Consider the following 23,348-nt stretch of genomic DNA (forward strand, 5'->3'; position numbering starts at 1 on the left):
CTGTTACCGTTTTCATTTCCACCACCTCCTGCGGGAGAGCATTCCAAGCATCCACTACTCTCTCCGTGAAAAAATACTTCCTGACATTTTTCTTGAGTCTGCCCCCTTTCAATCTCATTTCATGTCCTCTCGTTCTACTGCCTTCGCACCTCCGGAAAAGGTTCGTTTGCGGATTAATACTTTTCAAATATTTGAACGTCTGTATCATATCACCCCTGTTTCTCCTTTCTTCCAGAGTATAAATGTTCGGGTCAGCAAGTTTCTGCTCATACGTCTTGTAACGCAAATCCCTTACCATTCTCGTAGCTTTTCTTTGCACCGCTTCAATTCTTTTTACATCCTTCGCAAGGTACGGCCTCCAAAATTGAACACAATACTCCAGGTGGGGCCTCACCAACAACTTGTACAGGGGCATCAACACCCCCTTTCTTCTGCTGGTCACACCTCTCTCTATACAGCCTAACAACCTTCTAGCTACGGCCACCGCCTTGTCACACTGTTTCGTCGCCTTCAGATCCTCAGATACTAACACCCCAAGATCCCTCTCCCTGTCCGTACCTATCAGGGTTCATTAGGGAACCCTTTTACTAAGGCATGCCTAAAAGTGGCCTGCGCAGGTGAAGGCACGTGTTTTGGACGTGCGCCAGTCCATTTCCTCAGCATGCCTGGAAAAAAGGTGCTTTTTTTGGTATTGGAAAATGGACGTTTGGCAAAATTAAAACCAGCGCATCCATTTTTGACCTGAGACCTTATCACCACCCATTGACTTAGTGGTAAGGTCTAGTGCGCTAACCGGGCTGTAAGCGTTCAACATGCGTAAACTGCTGATTACCACTGGGTAAGCACCACGCGGTAGAAAATAGAAAATACTTTCTACCGCGTGTTTTGAGTGTACACCAAAAATGGAATATCCTCCCATGCTGTCTGTTATGGTTTTGTTTGTATTATACCAACATTTATCATATTTCTGTTATATGATTGTTCTGCAGTGTTGTTAAATGTGCATACTTCTGGTGTGTTAGATTTCCAAATTTCCCTCATTTAATATTGATTATTTTATTTAGATTTTGCTCACACCTTTTTCAATAGTAGCTCAAGGTGAGTTACATTCAGGTACTCTGGATATTTCTCTGTCCCAGGAGGGCTAAGTTTGTACCCGAGGCAGTGGAGGGTTAAGTGACTTGCCCAAGGTCACAAGGAGCAGCAGTGGGATTTGAATCGGTTTCATCGCATGCCCCCCTGTCCTAGTATTTTTGGAAAGCGTAAACAGACACTCCGCATCGACCCTCTCTCTCTTTTTCACAGTGATCCAAAGTATTTCCCTTCTCTTTTGACAGCCACTTTTATGTTGCAAGTTCCCACCTGCTGAGCTGAGCACCTTGGAAGGGCTTCTGCTGTCACCCCTTAACCCTGGTTAGCAGCTGAATCTCAGAGCTGAGAGCTGGTGCCCCTTCCACTGCCCTTGGCACACTCTCCCGGACGGACTCCCCACCCGTGGGCAGGGGAAGAGGGCTGGGACTGCTGCTCTCCTTCTGTCCTTCCTGCAGGATCTATTCCAAAAACACAAGGGGCTCGGGCTAACCGGGAGTCAGCAGCCACGGTCGGACAGCAGAAGGATGGACTGTGGGGTTTCTAAATCTGAAGCCAAGCGCCCAGACATTTCACCTGGAAACGTGCATCTTCTCCTTTGCTAAGTAGACCAGGAACTTCCTTACGTCCCAGGAAGGATCTGCAGAGCCTTGGTTGCCCCTCCTTGGTGTCTCTGCACTTTACTCGGAGCCTGGAGAAGAGAGGATCTGAGCCAGTCTCTTCCTTAAGCTTCTGCACACTCTTTCACAGCCCCAACCCTCTCCTTCCAGGACCGGGGTTTCTTCACCCCATCCCGTTCTGCAGACGCATCACATCTTGCAGCCATGATCCTTCTGCTGCTCTGCTTCTGCTGTTTTCTGCCCGTCTCCCCCGGAGAGGAGGCTCTGGAGATCCCGGAGGGGGACCTGGAAGGGCTCATGATGGACACCTACGTCCCAGGCGCGGTAAGTACTCGTTTTGCGTTTGAAGCGCAAACCCTGCCTTGCGATTTTTAGCGCGTTAATCCCGGGTTCGATCTTTTGATAGGGGTTTTCTGGCATCTTTTTAACCGAGGGTTGGAAAAGTTTGGGCTGGACGTGTTTGCAGTACGGATTGATTTTTCTCTCATTTGCCCACATTTTGGACAACCAAATTAAAAAAACAAACAAACCTTTGGGGGGGGGGGGGGGGTAAAAGCATTAAAGTGTAGCGAGCCATCTGGTTAACTTTGGCAGGTAGCAGACGAAAAGGTTCAGCAGATCTCCCTAATTTACAACTAACCTCTTGATTCGGTTCCGTACCCCTCCCCCCCCCCCCGCCCCTTTAATGGAAGAGCCCAGCTGTGCTTCTGCGGGAACAGCCTCTACCAGTGCAGATCAGGGGTTCTGGTACCGAGTGGAAACACGACCCAGCAGTCTGTACCTCACCTCCAGCACCATAAGAACTATTGAGGGGGTTCGGATTGAGTCCTCATTGCTCTGACAGGATCAAGGGGTTGGGAATGGAGAGGGCAGAGAGCCAGTGATCACGGTGATGGTCGGCATAGGATGTGATTCTGTACCTCTCGGATCCTGGACACAGTTCACTGCAATGAGCAACCCTGGGACTGACATGAAAGAAAGCTAACAATAGTGACCAGTACAAAGTGGCCTTAGCACATCCTAACATGGGGGTTTCTTGCATGCTAAGGCCATTTGTTTTTTTTGTGTTTAATTTCTTTTATTGATTTTTGATACAAATATAAGCAAGAGCTCACAACATAACAACAATTATACGGTCTGTGCCAGAGCCGGTGGTGGGAGGCGGGGCTGGTGGTTGGGAGGCGGAGATAGTGCTGGGCAGACTTATACGGTCTGTGCCAGAGCCGGTGGTGGGAGGCGGGGCTGGTGGTTGGGAGGCGGGGATAGTGCTGGGCAGACTTATACGGTCTGTGCCAGAGCCGGTGGTTGGGAGGTGGGGCTGGTGGTTGGGAGGCGGGGATAGTGCTGGGCAGACTTATACGGTCTGTGCCAGAGCTGGTGGTGGGAGGCAGGGCTGGTGGTTGGGAGGCGGGGATAGTGCTGGGCAGACTTATACGGTCTGTGCCCTGAAGAGCACAGGTACAAATCAAAGTAGGGTATACACAAAAATTAGCACATATGAGTTAACTTGTTGGGCAGACTGGATGGACCGTGCAGGTCTTTTTCTGCCGTCATCTACTATGTTACTCATGTATAGTAGAAGAATTAGAGCATCTGAAGAGGGACTTCCAAAGCTGTTCCCACAGTTTATCGGATATAGGTTGCTGTATGTCTTCCTCCCAACATCTACGCAATCCTGTACATTTAGTGCGGGATTTGCTAAGAAGGTATTTGTAAATGTGGGAAGCAGCGTGACCAGTATGCTGAAGCTTCAAATTAAAATCTAGAAGCTCTGGGGTTTGGGTCACTTTTCTATTTTCATTATTTATGCTCATTCGCTAATGTTGCTATCGGCACACAGCCATTAAAAACAATGACCGCGTGCGCGTTTACCACCACCCGTTTTGTATGCTCATGGGATAATCCTGCGCTAATCAGTTAGCGCACAGTAATGTTGACGGGCTAACTGATTAGCGCAAATGTGTCCACTTTCCGTCCCCCAGACACCACCCCTCAACCCAAAAATAAAAAATATTTTATAGTGCGGGGTAGGGCACGCGAATTTGGGGCTTACTGCAGGATGCCCGAGTGCATCCAGCGATAAGCTCATTTAAGGTATGGTAAGCATGCGCTAGCGCTTCCCGCAAGTTTGTAAAAGGACCCCTGAGAAATGATGTTGGGTTTCACCAAATATTAGAATGAATAGATTAATGGCAGGCAGTCTGCAGGGCTGGCACCTCAGCAAAAAGCGTTTTCACTACGTATTATCTCTGTGTCCGCCACCCCCACCCCAGTGCTGAAGAATGATTTCTACCCACTCTGCTGGTATTTCTTGTAATTTATTAACCACCTTTATGAAGAGATTTACCCAAAGCAGTGCACAGCTTGACAACAAAATTACAATTTTTATAGTGAAAAGATCAAATATAATTATAAATGCAATTAATGAGGTAAACTTGGAGATGGAAAACTGAGTGGTCTTTTTACAAAGCTGCGTAAGCGTCTACACATGCCCGACATGCGCCAAAATGGAGTTACCACCCGGCTACCACATGGCTCTTGCGGTAATTTCATTTTTGACACGTGTCCGAAAAATAATTGTTATTTTTGGATGTGCCTATCGAGCGCGTGCCGAGTGGCATTTGACACACGTAGGTCATTACCGCTCTGTTACCGTGTGAGACTTTACCACTAGGCTGGCAGTAAGGTCCCAGACCCAAAATAGACACATGGCAATTTTCATTTTGCCGCACGTCTATTATCAGCAAAAATTTAAAAAGGCATTTTTTGCAGGTGCGCTGAAAAATGATTCTGCACGTGCCCAAAACCCACGCCTACACTACCGCAAGCATGCCTTTGTAAAAGGAGCCCTTAGTCCTATAAGTAGAACTAACATGATATGGAGGGGCATAATCGAAAGGGGTGCCCAAGTTTTCCTGAGGATGTCCTCGCAGGATGTCCCGGCGAAGGAGTGGGGAAACCCGTATTATCGAAACAAGATTGGCGGCCATCTTTCATTTTGATAATACGGTCGGGGACGCCCAAATCTTGACATTTAGGTCACCCCTAGTGATGGTCATCCTTAGACTTGGTCGTTTCTGATTTTGGGCAATAATGGAAACCAAGGACGCCCATCTCAGAAATGACCAAATCCAAGCCATTTGGTCATGGGAGGAGCCAGCATTCGAAGTGTACTGATCCCCCTGACATGCCAAGACACCAACCAGGCACCCTAGGGGGCACTGCAGTGGACTTCACAAATTGCTCCCAGGTGCATAGCTCCCTTACCTTGTGTGCTGAGTCCCCCCAACCCCCCCCAACCCCACTTCCCACAACTGTACACCACTACCATAGCCCTTATGGGTGAAGGGGGGCACCTAGATCTGGGTACCATGGGTTTTGGGTGGATTTTGAAGGGCTCACATTTACCACCACAAGTGTAACAGGTAGGGGGGGATGGGCCTGGGTCCGCCTGCCTGACGTGCACTGCACCCACTAAAACTGCTCCAGGGACCTGCATACTGCTGTACGATATTTGAGGCTGGCAAAAAATATTAAAAAAAATTTTTTTGAGGGTGGGAGGGGGTTAGTGACCACTGGGGGAATAAGGGGAGGTGATCCCTGAGTCCCTCCGGTGGTCATCTGGTCAGTTCAGGCACCTTTTTGTGCCTTGGTCGTAAGAAAAAAAGGACCAGGTAAAGTCGTCCAAGTGTTCATCAGGGACGCCCTTTTTTTTCCCATTATCGGTCGAGGACACCCATGTGTTAGGCATGGCCAAGTCCCGCCTTTGCTACGCCTCCGGCACGCCCCCATGAACTTTGGTCATCCCCACGACGGAAAGCAGTTGGGGACGCCCAAAATCGGCGTTCGATTATACCGATTTGGGCGACCTTATGAGAACGCCCATCTTCCGATTTGTGTCGAAAGATGGGCGTCCTTCTCTTTCGAAAATAAGCCTGATAGTGTCAAAAATATAAACATTGAACAGCACAGTAGAACAGTCATTTTCAATACTGGGTCTCCATCTTCTTTACTTCTTTGCCTTCTGAGAGTCCCAGCAGTGGGATTTTTCCTTAGAGTCACATGGAACCAATAAATTCCAATAAATGTATATTAACCTTTACAATTGCAGGCTTATACATATAATTTTTTTGGGGGGTGGGGGTGGGGAGTGTATGGAGGGTTTAGGCTATGGCCTCCATCGCTTCTCATACATCCTTCCATGGCACATTTTCTCACTGCTGAGATCCAGGCGCTTTGGAACGAGTTCTAGTGCATCGTGTGGTTACCTTCAGGTGCCTGGATTTGAAACATTTAATTTCAGTATTTGAAATGTCTAGAAATAACATTGCACCCAATGCAAGTTTGCTGAAAGGCTCATGCCCTATGACTGCAGCTTGGGTCCGGGAGAAGCAGCGTTGCTGGGTGTCGGTGGTGGTGGATCCCTGTAATTCCGGGCAGACATTCCTGGGAAATCATTCCACCTCCTCTGGCTGTGTTTGCCCAACTGTGGAGTGGTTACTAACGGCAACAAAACCATCCTCCATCTGAAGCCGCTCTGCCCGAGCTTCCACTTCCATGCTTTGCTGCCTCAGCTCAGCTGTACATCGGCAGGAGAATTCATGTCTAATTTACAGCCCACACTGCAAACACCAACTTCTGAATTAGTTTGCTTGGATTTATAGTCCATCTTTTTGAAAGACGATTAACCTAGGGTGGGGAACAGCAACCTTAATAAGTCAGAACAGCAGGGAAGGTCCATCCAATCAGAGCTTAGGATAATAGCTAATGCCCAGTCTAACTGAATGCAACTCACCTTGAGCTACTACTGAAAAAGTGGCAAACAATAAAACTTGATTTTTCAGGGTTTTTCTGCTCATTTTCATTTGATAACGACACACAACAATATGGGATAGGCTCTTGCGGTAATTTTATTTTTGGCGCATGTCTGATATGCGCATCCAAAAAAATAATTTTTATTTTCGGATGTGCGTATCAAGCGCGGACGAAGTAGCATTTGACACGCATAGGTCATTAACAACTTAAGGCACCATATGTTGAATTTGGGGGTCTATCCTAATTCCTTAAACTTGCATGCCCAATTTTGTACTTAGAGTGTACAGTTGCCATGCAAGTTATAGAATTGGGTCAGTTATGTAATAATTAGCTTCTAATTTGGCATTAATTACCAATCATTGGCTCTAATTGGTGTTGACTGATGCTAATTGGCGTTAATTAGCAGTTATGTGCATAACTGCCTTTAGTTGGGATTCTAGAAATTGTATGCACAAAATCTATCGTGCAACTCCAAGAGGTCATGGACCTGGAAGGTGCATGAGCAGGTCAGAGGGATGCCCAGCACTTAGAATAGGCTCAGCTGCACACCAGACTTTGAACTAGTGTAAGTTCTCACATCTACAGTTAGGTGCACGACTGTGGATTTACACTAGTATTCTAACACGGTAGAACTTGTATTTAGCAGGCATCATCTCAGCGATCTACAGAAGATTACCCTCTATAGGTACCCAGCGCTATTCCATAAAGGGCACTGCGGGATGACCTCTCGTTATAGAGTAGTAATGTCAGGAAACTCTTTTTCACGGAGAGGGTGGTTGATGCCTGGAATGCCCTCCCGAGGGAAGTGGTGGAGACAAAAACTGTGGCAGAATTCAAAATGGCGTGGGATGAACACAGAGGATCTCTAATTAGAAAATGAATGACAGAAAAAACTTAAAGGGTTGCAAATGTGTTTGCATGTCGAGAGGTACTTCGATGGCGAATCTGGCTGTATCAACCAAGGCCGGTGCTGGGCTGGTTTGTACAGTCTGAGTCCCACATATAGCGATCCAGTTTAGGATGGACTGGAGAGAGCTTTGATGGAAACTCTACCTACAGCCCTGAAAGCTATTGATGACATAACTAACTTCCGTAAATCTCTGAAGACACATCTATTCAACAAGGCCTACAAAGAGAACCCATAGCCTTACAAAATTACCTCACCAACTCACCCAATTATTACAGTCCACCTTATATCTTGCCTAACACCTTCCTTCTCTCTTACCTCACCTAATCTTTATACATTACTAATTGTATCTGATATCATGGAATGATTATGTCACAACCAAACTCTGTAAGCCACATTGAGCCTGCAAATAGGTGGGAAAATGTGGGATACAAATGCAATAAATAAATAAATAAAACTCCAGTAATTTGGAATGTGAGGACAGTGCTGGGCAGACTTTTACGGTCTTTGTCCCGCAAATGACAAGACAGGGGCAAAATGATAGAGGCTATTATAAAGAACAAAATTACAGAGAATATTCAAAAGCATGGATTAATGAGACAAAGTCAACATGGATTTAGTGAAGGGAAATCTTGCCTCACCAATCTACTACATTTCTTTGAAGGGGTGAACAAACGTGTAGATAAAGGGGAGCCGGTTGATATTGTGTACTGGATTTTCAGAAGGCGTTTGACAAAGTACCTCATGAAAGACTCCAGAGGAAATTGGAGAGTCATGGGATAGGAGGTAGCGTTCTATTGTGGATTAAAAACTGGTTAAAAGATAGAAAACAGAGACTAGGGTTAAATGGTCAGCATTCTCAATGGAGAAGGGTAGTTAGTGGGGTTCCCCAGGGGTCTGTGCTGAGACCGCTGCTTTTTGACATATTTATAAATGACCTAGAGATGGGAGTAACTAGTGAGGTAATTAAATTTGCTGATGACAAAGCGAAGAAACTCATTCACATATATTCATATAGGAAATGAGCTAGTAAACGCCACTTCCCAATGCAAAATCGGTTTTTAAAGCGCCTTTGGTGTTTAAAATTCAAAGCAGAAGTAGGATATTCTCGACACTGCTGCGCCGAGACGAACGTCTGTCTTTGCTCCTTACACAGCAAACTGCAAAATCGGTTGCCTGTAAACTTTGAGACCCTGATGAAGCCGTATATTTTTGGGTGAAACGGGTCCCGTTGGTATCTGCACAGCAGTGTCGAGAATATCCTGCTCGTGCTTTGAATTTTAAGCACCAGGGGCCCTTTAAAAACTGATGCAGTATTGAGAAGTGTCGTTTACTTTCTCGTTTCCTATATGCAAACATGTGGATGAGTTTCTTCGTTCTGGTGAATAAAATGTGGACTTTTTCTTTACACTTTACTGGGAGACTTTTTTTGTATGCTTGTATGTGCAGTTATGCACCAAAAGTTAAACGCAGAACTGGCACCTAACGTACGGTTGTACTATTTAGAATTAAGGGGTGTGCGCCTCTGCAGCGCTGCCTCCATCTGGAAGTATGCTATACAAGTGAAAACGGTAACGGAATTCAAACATGCGTGGGATAAACATAAATGAATCCTGTTCAGAAAGGAATGGATCCTCAGAAGCTTAGCCGAGATTGGGTGGCAGAGCCAGAGGTGGGAGACGGGGCTGGTGGTTGGGAGGCGGGGATAGTGCTGGGTAGACTTATACGGTCTGTGCCCTGAAGATGACAGGTACAAATCAAGGTATACACAAAAAGTAGCACATATGAGTTCATCTTGTTGGGCAGACTGGATGGACCGCGCAGGTCTTTTTCTGCTGTCATCTACTATGTTACTATGTTAATAGTGGTGATACAGGGCATAGTAACATAGAGGGGCATTATCGAACGGCGCCGGCGAAATTGATCGCCGGCGATCTATTTTGGCGGCGCCGCAACAGCTGGCCAGAACCGTATTTTCAAAAAAGATGGCCGGCCATCTTTTTTTCGATAATACGGTGTGGGCCGGCGAAATGCCTTGGATTTCGCCGGGTTTGAGATCGCCACTTTTGTTTTTCCGCAATAATGGAAAAAAATGCCGGCGATCTCAAACCCGGCAAAATCCAAGGCATTTGGCCGTGGGAGGAGCCAGCATTTGTAGTGCAATGGTCCCCCTCACATGCCAGGACACCAACCGGGCACCCTAGGGGGCACTTCAAACATCTTTTGTAAACAACCAAATTAGCTTCCAGGTGCATAGCACCCTTCTCTTGTGTGCTGAGTCCCCCAAATCCCCCCCAAAACCCACTGCCCACAAGTGTGCACCATTACCCTAGCCCTAAGGGCTGAAGGGGGGCACCTACATGTGGGTACAGTGGGTTTTGGGGGGTTTGGGAGGGCTCAACATTACCCACCACAAGTGGAACAGGTGGGGGGGGGGGGGGGGGATGGGCCTGGCTCTGCCTTTCTGCAGTCCACTGCAACCAACAACAACTGTTCCAGGGACCTGCATACTGCTGTCTGGGTATGACATTTGAGGCTGACATACAGGCTGGCAAAAAAGGTTTGTATTTTAATAATTTTAGTGTGGGAGGGGGTTGGCGACCATTGGGGGAGTAAGGGGAGGTCATCCCCCATTCCCTCCGGTGGTCATCTGGTCAGTTGGGGCACCTTTTTGAGGCTTGGTCGTGAAAATAAAAGGACCAAGTAAATCCGGCGAAATACTGCTTATCGTCGGGTTTTATTTTTCCATTATCCGCGAAAGCCGGCCATCTGGTAGCCACGCCCAAGCCTGCCCATGTCCCGCCTTCGCTTCGCCGCCAGCACGCCCCTTTGAACTTTCGCCGGCGAGGCGAAGGGAAAGCGGTGAAGCTATCACAAATGTAGCTTTCCATTATACGCTTTTCGCCGCTTTTGCGAAATCGCCGGCCATATCCCGATTTGTGTCGGGAAATAGCCGGCGATTACTTTCGATTATAAGCTGGATAGTAAATGATGGCAGATAAAGACCTGAACGGTCCATCCAGTCTGCCCAACCGTAGAAGTCTGCCCAGCACTCTTCTTGTACTAAAAGTTCTGAAGATTCCGGAATCCTAAAGAGTTACAAGATTCCGGGATCCCAATTAGTAGGAACAGTCCATGTAGAACCCCAAAGAGTAACATTAAATAGTAACATAGTAAATGACGGCAGATAAAGACCTGTACGGTCCATCCAGTCTGCCCAACAAGATAAACTCATTTTACATGGTATGTGATACTTTATACCCGAGTTTGATTTGTCCTTGCCTTTCTCAGGGCACAGACCGTAGAAGTCTGCCCAGCACTCTTCTTGTACTAAAAGTTCTGAAGATTCTGGAACCCTAAAGAGTTACAAGATTCCGGAATCCCAATTAGTAGCAACATTCCATGTAGAACCCCAATGAGTAACATAGTAAATGATGGCAGATAAAGACCTGTACGGTCCATCCAGTCTGCCCAACAGGATAAACTCATTTACATGGTACGACCTGAGTTTGATTTGTCCTTGCCATTCTCAGGGCACAGACCGTAGAAGTCTACCCAGCACTGTTCCTGTACTAAAAGTTCTGAAGTTAACGTCGAAGCCCCTTAAAATTTACACTCCAGCCCATCCATATCTATTCAGCCACAATCAAGGCGCAGACCAGCATTGGTTTTCCTCTTCAATTACCGGCGTTGCCACTCAATCTCCGCTAAGATTCTGTAGATCCATTCCTTCTAAACTGGATTCCTTTGTTTTTATCCCACACATGTTCCAACCAGGTTAAACAATTACAGGAATAAACCAGGGCTTCTCAACCCAGTCATTAAGGCACATATCCATCCGCAAAGAACATGCATGAGATAGGTTTGTGTGTCTTGCCTTCTGTCTCATGCATATTCATTGTGGATATCCTGAAAACCTGATGGAACTGTGCCTCTGGGTGAGAAGCACTGGTATAAAGGCATGAAGTTGGTGGTACAAGACAATTTTTATTTGGCAACAGTATGGTAAAATAGTATTTGTAAGAAAGAATGTTGAAGGCTGTTTTTGGACTCTGCAGGTGGGCCGGCGAGTTCCTCGACAAGCGTACTTCCAGCAGCGACGGGTATGTATGATTCAGGGCGGAAAACCCGCTTCTTCTTTTGGCACTTGTGGATTTTTCATCATCTTTCTGGCACAGAACGTTTCAGTGCGACCTTCTGTTCCTGTTTTAATTTCAGCAGATGTTAATTTAATTAATCCAGAACTTCTGTGTCTCTCCCTCCTCCTAACCTTTCCTTTACCTGAGGGTTCCTGTCAGCAGTGGCGTTCCTAGGCTGGCTGACACCCAGGGCGGATCACCGATGCGCCCTCCCCCAGGTGCTGGGGGGGGGGGGGGTGCCGCGTGCCTGTCGGCTTCGAGTCCGCTCATTCCCTGCTGCTTCCTCTGCCCCGGAACAGGAAGTAACCTGTTCCGCGCAGAGGGAGCAGCAGGGAGGGAACGAGCGGACTCGGCCAACAGGCGCATGGCACCCCCCCAGCGGCGTGCACCCGTGGCGGACCGCCCCCACCCCCCCCCCTTGGTACGCCACTGCCTGTCAGGTTGATGCATGCACAATAATAGTGGCATATGAGCTAGTAAAATGCAAGAATTGTTTAATAGGTAAAATGATCTGCTTTCGGTGTTCCTTCTATTTTTGCTTGTATGTTATTCCCTTACCCTTATTGTTCTGTCTGTTTTCCTGTGTTATCTAGATTGTAAGCTCTTTGAGCAGGGACTGTCTTTTTGTGTTGGTGTACAGCGCTGCGTATGCCTTGTAGCGCTATAGAAATGATAAGTAGTAATAGTAGTATGTCCATGAGTCACAGATGGGCTCAAAAGGGTCTTGTGGTCCCCTCCTCACCCCCCCCCAGCTTGGCACTCCTGGCAGTCACCCTTCCTACCTACTTCTTGCCACTGTCTTGGCTATGGTTATAGCCGGAGATGAGGGTTCACACTGGCATGATGGTGAAACGTTGGAGCTTAGGAATGTGAGGAACATGCAGGAAGTATGATGGACTCCAGGTTGTTCTGCTTCCTTGAGATCAGCAAGAAGGAGGTGGGAACAGACTTTCTCCCTTCTTCCAGCCTGGGAACTACTTTCATTTCATTTTCAACTTCCGGAAAAAAACTAAAAACTAACCTGTTTAAAAAGGCATACCCTACCAATCCAACATAAATGCCTGATCTCTGCAACACAACAAAACTAAAGTATGTAATGGACATAACATAAGTCTTCTGTTGTACGATTCCCTAATGTGGCTGTCCCTTCAGACACGATCTAACAGAAATCACCAACAAAATCAAACTTGGATTGAACATCATGACTCATGGGCAAATTCTTTTCAACTGAAACTGAACACTGAAAAAACGCACTGCCTCATCCTCTCATCTCAACACAATACGTACAAACCCACAACATTAACCACTCCAGAACACACCCTCCCCATTTCAGACAACTTGAAAATACTTGGCGTCACAATCAACTGCAATCTTATGCTCGAAAGCCAAGTGAACTCCACAATAAAGAAAATGTTCCGCTCAATGTGGAAACTTAAACGAGTAAAACCTTTCCTCCCGAGGGACTCATTTTGTAACCTAATACAATCAATGGTACTAAGCCATGCAGACTACTGCAACGGAATCTATGCGGGATGCAAAGAACAACTCACAAAGAAACTTCAGACCACTCAAAACACAGCAGCCAATCGCGATTCGACAGTGTCAAACCCCTCCGAGAAAAACTGCACTGGCTCCCAGTCAAGGAACGTATCACCTTCAAAATCTGCACTTTGGTCTACAAAATCATCTATGGCCAAGTCCCAGGCTACATGACAGACCTTATAGACCTTCCACTCAGAAACATAACCAGGTCATCCCGAACATACCTAAACCTTCACTATCCAAACTGCAAAGGACTTAAGTACAGAGCAGTCGATGCATCCAGCTTCTCCTACGTAAGCACACAACTATGGAACGCATTACCAAAAGCTGTGAAAACAACATATGACCACCTAAACTTCAGAAAATCATTAAAAACCAACCTGTTCAAAAAGGCATATCCCACCGACCCAACAAAACCACCTACACACTGCAACACAACAAAACCAAAGATCGTATTGGACAACCTCTTCGCCTCGATCCCCATTGTACCTGAAACACATGTACCTATATTCGACTTTATCACCTTGTATTTGTTTCTCTACCGGACTTGGCGAATGCCTTTACGGTACTATGTAAGCCACATTGAGCCTACAAATAGGTGGGAAAATGTGGGATACAAATGTAATAAATAAATACAAATAAATTAATATTCTCTATCAGATAACACAAGAGTTTGCAACACCTTTGGCGTCTCTCGCTTGATTTTCTGGCTCACCATTACTTGTGTCCTCATTTTGGATCCTTGTTTTTGTTCCTTTTTTGTTTTCTGCCTCTCTCTTGTGTCCTTCCTTTTTCCTTTTCTAATCAGTCTTTCTTTCTTTCTTTCTTTCTTTCTTTCTTTCTTTCTTTCTTTCTTTCTTTCTTTCTTTCTTTCTTTCTTTCCTTTAGAAGTAGATACTTTAATACTTTATTTATTTTTTGTCTATTAGATTGTAAGCTCTTTGAGCAGGGACTGTCTTTCTTCTATGTTTGTGCAGCACTGCGTATGCTTTGTAGCGCTATAGAAATGCTAAATAGTAGTAGTAGTAGTAGTAATACCTTGTCTTTCTTGGCTTCTCTCCCTATTACCCTTTCATTATTCTTCCACCTCTCTCTCCTCTTTCTCTTGTCTCCTCCATTTCGTATATCCCATCCTCCTACCTTGGATTCCTTCTTATTCCGTCCCCCCCCCCCCCACCCCGCCCAGGGTCCTCTTTTTCTCCTCCTGCCATCCTTGGTCCTCTTTCCCCTAGCTTTTATCTTATCCTTATTCAATCCTCTCTCCCCCTTCCTATCCCCTTCTTTCTCTTCCCCACTCTTGCTCCCTCCCTTACTTGCTCCTTTCCTTTCCCCCCACTCTTGCTCAACCCCCCCCCCCCCCGCTCGACTATTTCCACCTCAGACAATTTCTTGCTCTCTTTTCTCAGTCCCCCCTGACACATTCTTACTCCCTCTTCTCTCTGCCCCCTCCCACACTTACACTCTAGCTTTCCCTCCCCTTTCTTGACATCCTCCCACCTCTTTTCCCCATAATCCATACAAGAGACCGAGAAAGGGCTTCCTCACCTCTTGTTGCTCTATGGTTCTGGCCAGTAGGCAGAAGTAATTAGAAGTGAGAGGTGGGGAAGTAGGTACAGTAATAACCCCAGAGCTTCCTCCCTTCCATAGAAACAGTGGCGTAGGAAGGGGGGGGGGGCGGTGGGGCGGTCTGCCCCGGGTGCACGCCGCTGGGGGGTGTCGGCTCCGCTGGTTCCCTGTTCCCTCTGCCCCGGAACAGGTTACTTCCTGTTCCAGGGGAGAGAGAGCAAGGAACCAGCGGAGCCGACGCAGCTTCCAGCGACGTGCACTCGGGGGCGGATCAGCTCTCTCGCTCGCTTCCTAATTGAAGTAAGAATGTGGTCCGGGGAAGGGGGTGCGCGCCGAGATAGGGGGGCGCCATGCTGCACCCGGGGGGGGGGGGGTGCGCAGCAGCGACCCGCCCCGGGTGTCAGCCGCCCTCGCTATGGCACTGCATAGAAACATAGAAAAATGATGGCAGATAAAGACCATTTGGCCTATCCAGTCTGCCCTTCCACACTATTATTCTCTTAGAGTATGTACTTGTCCCATGCTTTCTCCACCATCTCCATCAGGAGGGCAGTTCACACATTTACCACCTTATCTGTAAAGAAGCATTTCCTTAGATTATTCTTGAATCTATCCCCTTTCACCTTCATCCTATGCCTTCTTAATCCAGAGCTTTCTTTCAATTGAAAGACGCTCGCCTCCTGTGCATTTACGTCTATTTAAATGTCTCTTTCATATCTCCCCTCTCCCACCTTTCTTCCAAAGAATACATATTGAGATCTTTAAGTCTGTCCCCGTATGCTTTATGATGAAGACCACTGACCATGTTAGTAGCCGCCCTCTGGACCGACTCCATCCTGTTTATTTCTTTTTGAAGGTGCCGTCACCAGAATTGTACACAATATTCTAAATGAGGTCTCACCAGAGGCATTTCCTACTGGCCATTCCTTTCCCTCTGCACCCAAGCATCCTTCTAGCTTTCACCGTTGCCTTTTCTACCTGTTTGGCCACATTAAGGTCATTACACACCAGGGGCGTAGCCAGACTTCGGCGGGAGAGAGGTCCAAAGCCCGAGGTGAGGGGGCACATTTTAGCCCCCCCCCCCCGGTGCCGCCAACCCCCCTGCCATTGCCGACTCCCCCCCACCGCCGCTGCCACCACCACCACCGACAACTTTGACGACCCTCCCTCCCGTTGACGACCCTCTCGACCCCCCTCCCACCGCCAACCCTCCCCCACCGTCGTCGCCTACCTTTGCTGGCGGGGGACACCAGTCCCCACCAGCCGAGGTCTTCTTCTTCCCGTGCAAGGCTTCGTTCTGTCTCTGATGTTCTGCACCTTGTACGTGTAGGACGTCAGACTCACAGAACAGAACGAAGCCTTGCAGATCAGCTGATTTACAATGCTTCGTTCTGTTTCTGTAAGTCTGACGTCCTGCACGTACAACGTGCAGGACGTCAGACTTACAGAAACAGAACGAAGCACGTACAACGTGCAGGACATCAAAAACAGAACAAAGCCTTTGCGGGAAGAAAAGGACAACGGCGGGCGGGGATTGGGGTCCCCTACCAGCAAAGGTAGCCCACAGCGACGGCGGGGGAGGGTTGGCGGTGGGAGGGGGGTCGAGAGGGTCATCGGCAGGGGGGTCCAGGGTCAAATCTACAGACCCCCAGGCCCCCCTGGCCCCATGTAGCTACGCCACTGTTACATACGATCACACCCAAGTCCCGCGCCTCTTTCCTGCACAGGAGTACTTCACCCCCTGTACTGTACTGCTCCCTCAGGGTTTTGCAGTCCCAATCATGACCTTGCATTCTTTAGCATTAGATCTTAGTCGCCAAATTCTATTGCAGATTTTGGTATCAACCACAAAGTTGCAAACGTTAGCAGACGACTCTTCTACAATATCACCTGACCTGGCTTACAAAAATGTTAAAAAGAACCAGACCAAGAATCCCTCTGTAATGTCCCTGTCCTCAGAATGTGTTTCATTTACCACTGCACCATGTCACCTTCAACTCAACCAGTTTCTAATCCAGTCAGTCGCTTTAGAGCTCATACTGAGGGCACTCAGTTTGTTTGTGTTGCCTACATGGAACTGTATCAAAGGCTCCAAAAATCTAAGCATGCCCTTGATCCAACTGTCTGGTTACCCAGTCAGAGATGCTGCAGCCTTTATCCTAGTGACCACTCAGTGATTAGCCTACACAGAGAAAAAGGAAGCCAAGCACAGTAAATGTACTATTTTTAGGGCCTGGAAAGTTCCCAGGTTTGGCCCCATGTGCCAGTTTTGGGTATTATTCACTCTGAATCTCTCCAAGAGCTGGCCTTTGGGAGGGGGGGGGGGGGTGCTAACTGAAGCACAAGGCCCTCCTAAATGTCTGAGCATTAGACACATGCCTTGCTTACCTATGCTTTAATCTAGTCCTGGCTGTGTTCCTGTACAACCAAAGCCCATCTCCCTGGGTAGTAGGATAGACCCAGGAGGAGGTGGGGACAGGAATTTGTACAGTTATCTAAATCAAAGGCGCTAGAACAAAGGTCCTTTTGCGGGCAGGCCACTTTAGAATTCCTTTGGCTTATTGCAAAATGCATCCCGTCTTCATGTTTGCTATCGAATCACTTAAGGTCTGTAATAAAATCTGTCTGCAGTGTTCTGGAACCAAAGTGCACATCTGCATTTCAGAAATGGAAAGCAATAAAAAGTTGTGTAAACATCTGTAGGGAATCCACGGGAAAGGCAGCGATTAGAAAGAGAAACAGAGCTTGCAACTTGTTGGGAATTGAGAGAAAAGGCCACTGGGACGGCTGCACATTCTCCAATGATGTCTCATTTTGTTTCACGTTTTCGTCAAGAGTTTGCTTTAAGGTTCCGTAATCTGCTCTTCCCAGGAATGCGGTATATACTTGTATGCCAAAAATCTAAAACTTTACTTGTTCTGTGCATGAAAGAATAAATACTTGACTCACGATACACCTTTCAAAGGATAATTTTTTTAGAAATCTTTTTTTTACGTGAAACTGGTGCTTATCAAAAGTGCTGGATAGACAGCACTGTAAATCAAGGACGTTTCCCTCTGTCTCTCTAACACACACATATATTCACACGCTGTCCCCCACACCACGCTGTTCAATCACACACATAGATAGGGCTGTCAGGAGGGGCACCCTGACTCGTATCACAATCCATTAAAAATGAAAACTCACCTACACAGGCATTCCTTCGCTTCGCAGTAATGTACTTATCCCCTCTACTCTCGGCTCAACAATGTCTCATTATTCCTTCCTACAGTGAGGTAAAGTTTAAGATAACCTCTCTTGCTTTAAAGAGTTGCCCTGTTGCTTTGGAATAGACTTCCCCTCGATAGTTGACCAAAAACCTCCCTTCAGAAATGTTCGCAGGCACTAAGAACATACCGCCCGATCGTCAAAGGGATTTAATTGGGCAGGAGAGGATTTTGCCTGGTTACATCACATGTGGCCACCTAACCCCCAATATTCAGCAGCATGTAACCGGGCAGTGCCACTCAATGTGCCACTCACTGGTTATGTTTCAAGTGGGTAGGTCAGGGACGATGCAGGGGAGGAGCTGAGAGTTATGAGGCTGCCCTGATAGAATGTAGGACCCAGTTGGCTTTGCCAATGCTGGCAGTGAATATGGGCCAGCACGCACATAACTTCCAGGTCCCCTGATTCCCCATCCATCTCTCAACAGTATCTGATCTACCCTCTGCCCCCAACATGGTGTCCAATCCCCCCTCTACTCCTTAACAGTCTCTGATCTCCCCTCCACCCCCTATTTATTTATTTTAATTTTGCTCACACCTTTTTCAGTAGTAGCTCAAGGTGAGTTACATTCAGGTACTCTGGATATTTCTCTGTCCCAGGAGGGCTCACAATCTAAGTTTGTACCTGAGGCAATGGAGGGTTAAGTGACTTGCCCAAGATCACAAGGAGCAGCAGTGTGATTTGAACCGGCCACCTCTGGATTGCAAGACTGGTGCTCTAACCACTAGGCCACTTCTCCACTCCCTTGACAGGATTTCTGATCTACCCGCTGCCCCCAACATTGTGTCCAATCCTTCCTCCTCCTATTCCTCAACACAGTCTCTGTTTCCCCCATCCACACCTCGACAGTATCTGATCTAACCTCTGCCCCCTTCCAACATTGTGTCTAATCCACTCCTCAACACGGTCTCTGATCCCCCCTCCACCCCTCAACACTGTGTCTGATCTACCCTCTGCCCCCAACATGGTGTCCGATCCTTTCTCCTTCCATTTCTCGACACAGTCTCTGATGCCCCTACACATAGTTTTTGATCTACCTTCCCCCCCCCCCCCCCCCACCAACATGGTGTCCAACCCCCCTCAGTTTGAACAGGCCTCTCCAGGCCTACTTTAATCCCTGGTAGTCCACTGGGGCAATTGGGGCAGGCCCAACCTCATTTACTTCTGCCCCTAGTGGCTTCATTTAAAAAATGGCCACTGTGACCTCTAGTGGTATTCTTGTGGTTTTGGTAACTTGTCTGAGACCAAAAGGTGTGTCAACGGGATTGAATCCCTGGTCTCTCTGGTCCACAGCCTGCCATTCATTACCATCCATCCACAAAAGAGTGATCCTGCATGGATTGAGCCAGAATCAGTGCACTTGAGAATGATACATTTACCTATAATATCCTATATATCAGCTACTGAATTCTTGAAGAAATATTTCTCTGATACTTTGCTGATAGCCACCTTTTGGTGACTAAAATTATATTTCCTTTAAAATCTTCTTTATCAGAGAAAAGAGATGTAAGTTTAACCGACATTTTGGAAAATTCAGAAGTTATAGATAGAGTTATATTATTAGTGACTTTCGTCTTGGATTTAGATAGGAACAACGTTTTGAAATTGTATTTCCGATACATGGTTGATAGTTTTTTGGGTTCAAAGATGAATATATTTCCTGACACATCAAGGGAAACGCAGACTGGGAGGTGTGAAGTCTTGGCTTTTAAGCCAGGAATCATTGCCCTAGGTGGGACCTTCCTAGCGCGATTCCCTTGTAAGTGTTTTATTTCCTTATTACTTATTTGTCTGAACCTAAGAAATTATAAGAGTTTGTGGAAACAGACGAAGAATCCTCTGCAGCAACTTCCTTCAGTTACCACTGTACCGGCTGCAATAACCGATTAACCTTCCTCCCTCAGAAAATGTGAAGTGTAAGATTAACCATTTTGAGTTTTTCTTATTTTCTTTAAGATTGTTTTCCTGATCTTGGATCTTCAAAAAAAAAAAAGAAGTGGATTTTGAACTGGTTTAGATCACTTTTGAAAAATGCATGGAAGTACATTTTACCAAAACAGTATCTAGACAAATTTGTGTATTCCCTAGTCTCTTTGCCCTTTATGTTATATTTAAAAATTCAGGTATGCATTTTAACAACCTCTATCATATGATCCTTTCCGTTTCATTCCTCCCTAAACCCGTTTTTGAAATCTTGCAAAATCTGAGTGAAGAAACTGGTGTTATTTCCAGCAAAGCAGAGATGGTTGGAACTTGTTCTGAGCTGAGCAGGTGGTATGAATGGACAGGCTGGATTCTGGATTTAGCTTAAGCCTTTCTCGGTAGTTTATGATGCGTTACAGTCAGGCCATATGGTTTTTATCCACCATCATGGTCTTTGTTTCTGTGTTTAATTAACTGCTATTATGGCAGTGAAAACACTCAAACATTTTGTTATAAATTGTTATTATTTAATTCTACTGGATTCACTCTGGTTGATTTTGTTCATGCATACAGTTACAAAAATGGTTTTGGAAGTAAGTTGTTAGTATACTGGATAAATGATACAAACTTATTGAGGGAAGAGGGTCAGTGACTTGTAAAGACACTTTTGTAAAGATGGTTCTTCGGTGTTGTACTGGTTTGGAGAGGAAAGAGGACATTTTCAAGGCTCATCAGGAGCTGATTCCAGTGAAAGATGGCCGAGAGAGAGAGAGAGTAGAAATAAAATGATAGATGCTGTATGAGGGACTAATTCATAAGTACATAAGTATTGCCACACTGGGACAGACCGAAGGTCCATCAAGCCCAGCATTCTGTTTCCAGCAGTGGCCAATCCAGGTCACAAGTACCTGGCAGAAACCCAAAGAGTAGCAACATTCTATGTAGAACCCCAAAGAGCAGCAAGATTCTAGAATTCTAAAGAATAACAAGATTCCATGCAGAATTTCAAAGTGTAGCAACATTCCATGTAGAACCCCAAAGAGTAGCAAGATTCCATGCAGAATCCCAAGCACATAAGTACAAAAGTGTTGCCATACTGGGACAGACCGAAGGTCCATCAAGCCCAGCATCCTGTTTCCAACAGTGGCCAATCCAGGTCACAAATACCTGGCAGAACCCAAAGAGTAGCAACATTCTATGTAGAACCCCAAAGAGCAGCAAGATTCTAGAATTCTAAAGAATAACAAGATTCCATGCAGAATTTCAAAGTGTAGCAACATTCCATGTAGAACCCCAAAGAGTAGCAAGATTCCATGCAGAATCCCAAGCACATAAGTACAAAAGTGTTGCCATACTGGGACAGACCAAAGGTCCATCAAGCCCAGCATCCTGTTTCCAGCAGTGGCCAATCCAGGTCACAAATACCACAAATACCTGGCAAGATCCCCAAAAAAGTACAAAATATTTTATGCGGCTTATTCCAGAAATAAGCAGTGGATTTTCCACAAATCCATTTTAATAACGGTCTATGGACTTTTCCTTTAGGAAGCCGTCCAGACCTTTTTTAAAACCCCGCTAAGCTAACTGCCTTTACCACATTCCCTGGCAATGAATTCCAGAGTTTAATTACACGTTGAGTGAAGAAAACTTTTCTCCGATTCGTACTAAGCTATTCTCTGCAGAGGCATAAGGGGATGAAAACCTCAGGCCTAAATTTATGGGGTCTATTTCCTAACATGTGTTAGGTATTTGCATTACAATTAACGTGTATTAATCACTTGTAAGGGGTAAGGAGAAAGGGATTTGATATGCCACCTTTCTGTAGTACAATCAAAGCAGCTTACAGTTATTATAAGCAGGTACATTCTTTGTCCCGAGTGGGCTCACAATCTATGTGGCTTGTGAACAATTAATACAGATTAGCACAAATGATATTAAGCAGCAATATTTGCACTAGCCTGTTGGGACTGCAAAAACTCAGTTACACTTCTGGAGGTATTAAATTATTGTAGTTTCGTCAGCAGGTTGATATAGTTGCCAGTATGGCTTCTCTTCCCATCAGTCCAACCTGAAGGGTCCTACAAGGTTTTGTCTGCTGCTACCCCTGAGTCAGCAAAAAGGGGTCCTTGCGATCCTGACCTCCCCCTTCTCTTCCACATGAGGGCAAAGACCAGTGGGACTGGAGGAGTGGCCTAATGGTTAGGGTGGTGGACTTTGGTCCTGAGGAACTGAGTTCAATTCCCACTTCAGGCACAGGCAGCTCCTTGTGACTCTGGGCAAGTCACTTAACCCTCCATTGCCCCATGTAAGCCGCATTGAGCCTGCCATGAGTGGGAAAGCGCAGGGTACAAATGTATCAAAAATAAAATAAAAAAATCTCCTGTCCTCATCTTCTTTTGAAAATGTTTGAATTGGATGACTGAAGTGGCAAAATTCTTCCTTGGGGCTGCTATTACCGCTGCCAGTTACCCAGTTCCAGGCTGGGAGAGTTTTTCTACAGTCCTGGTTTTGAATTTACATCTCAAAGCAGTGTGGGATTTGTAGTGCCTGATCCTGCCCTTGAAATACAGTGTCAAGCCAGCGGTTTGCTGTCCAAGTTTTTTTAGGATTGTGAGTGGAAGATAAAACATCTAGACACTGGAACAGAGGTTCTCCTGAAGCCAGTTCTTTTGGAGTCCAGCAGCGTTGCGGAGAATAGCAATAGTTTTTTTTTTTTTTTTTTTACTGAGCATTACTCCTGGCATCATATTGTGTAATAAGAAAACACCAGGTGATTGACTTTATTCATAAGACTCCTGACGCAGGCGCGTTTTGCGTCGAAACACAGCAGCTGTGTCGAGTCAATAAAGGTTCTGAAATCGACACGTCTCCCTTGGTCTTGGATAGAGCCACCCGTTCTACCCCTTTTCCTTTATCCGACTACTTTCGTAGGAATCACTGCACCTCTGCTCTACCTGGGTTTTTGCTCTCTTGAAATCAGTGCTGCAAGTCCCATAATGCACTAGGATAGGGTGGTCAGAAATCCAGGCCTATCCCCAGATCTCCAGCCTGAACTGGGTCACTTGGCAATGCATCTCTGACACAGATACATTACTTCTAGTAGTATACACACCAGGGGCGTAGCCAGACTTCGGCAGGAGGGGGGGTCCAGAGCCCGAGGTGAGGGGACACAATTTAGCCCCCCCAGCGCCGCCAACACCCTCTGCCATTGCCAACTCCCCCTCCCCTCCCCACCGCCGCCACCACCACCAACAACTTTGACGACCCCTGCCGACGACCCTCTCGATCCCCCTCCCGCCGATGACCCTCCCCTGCCACCGCCATGGGCTACCTTTGCTGGTGGGGACCCCAATCCCCGCCAGCCGAGGTCTTCTTGTTCCCGCAAAGGCTTCGTTCTGTTTCTCACGTCCTGCATGTTGTACATGCAGGATGTCAGACTCACAGAAACAGAATGAAGCCTTGCGCCGGAAGAAGAGGACC

The 23,348-nt window shown here is 46.5% G+C and overlaps 1 protein-coding gene across 2 annotated transcripts in view; it reads left to right on the plus strand.

The window, feature by feature from the left end:
• The window catches only part of ITIH5 (inter-alpha-trypsin inhibitor heavy chain 5), a 93,720-nt gene that overhangs the window by 11,019 nt on the left and 59,353 nt on the right, over nt 1-23,348 (plus strand). Inside the window, exons 2-3 of one of the 2 annotated variants that reach the window (XM_030216641.1) lie at nt 1,704-2,033; nt 11,490-11,534. In XM_030216641.1, the coding sequence (XP_030072501.1) occupies nt 1,914-2,033; nt 11,490-11,534 (165 nt within the window). In that variant the 5' untranslated portion in view covers nt 1,704-1,913. Of the gene's footprint in view, nt 1-1,580; nt 2,034-11,489; nt 11,535-23,348 lie in introns of those variants that run through there. The other variant, XM_030216640.1, reaches the window with a different exon arrangement.

This window comes from Microcaecilia unicolor, chromosome 10 (assembly GCF_901765095.1).
Source record: "Microcaecilia unicolor chromosome 10, aMicUni1.1, whole genome shotgun sequence".
NCBI classification, from domain to species: domain Eukaryota; kingdom Metazoa; phylum Chordata; class Amphibia; order Gymnophiona; family Siphonopidae; genus Microcaecilia; species Microcaecilia unicolor.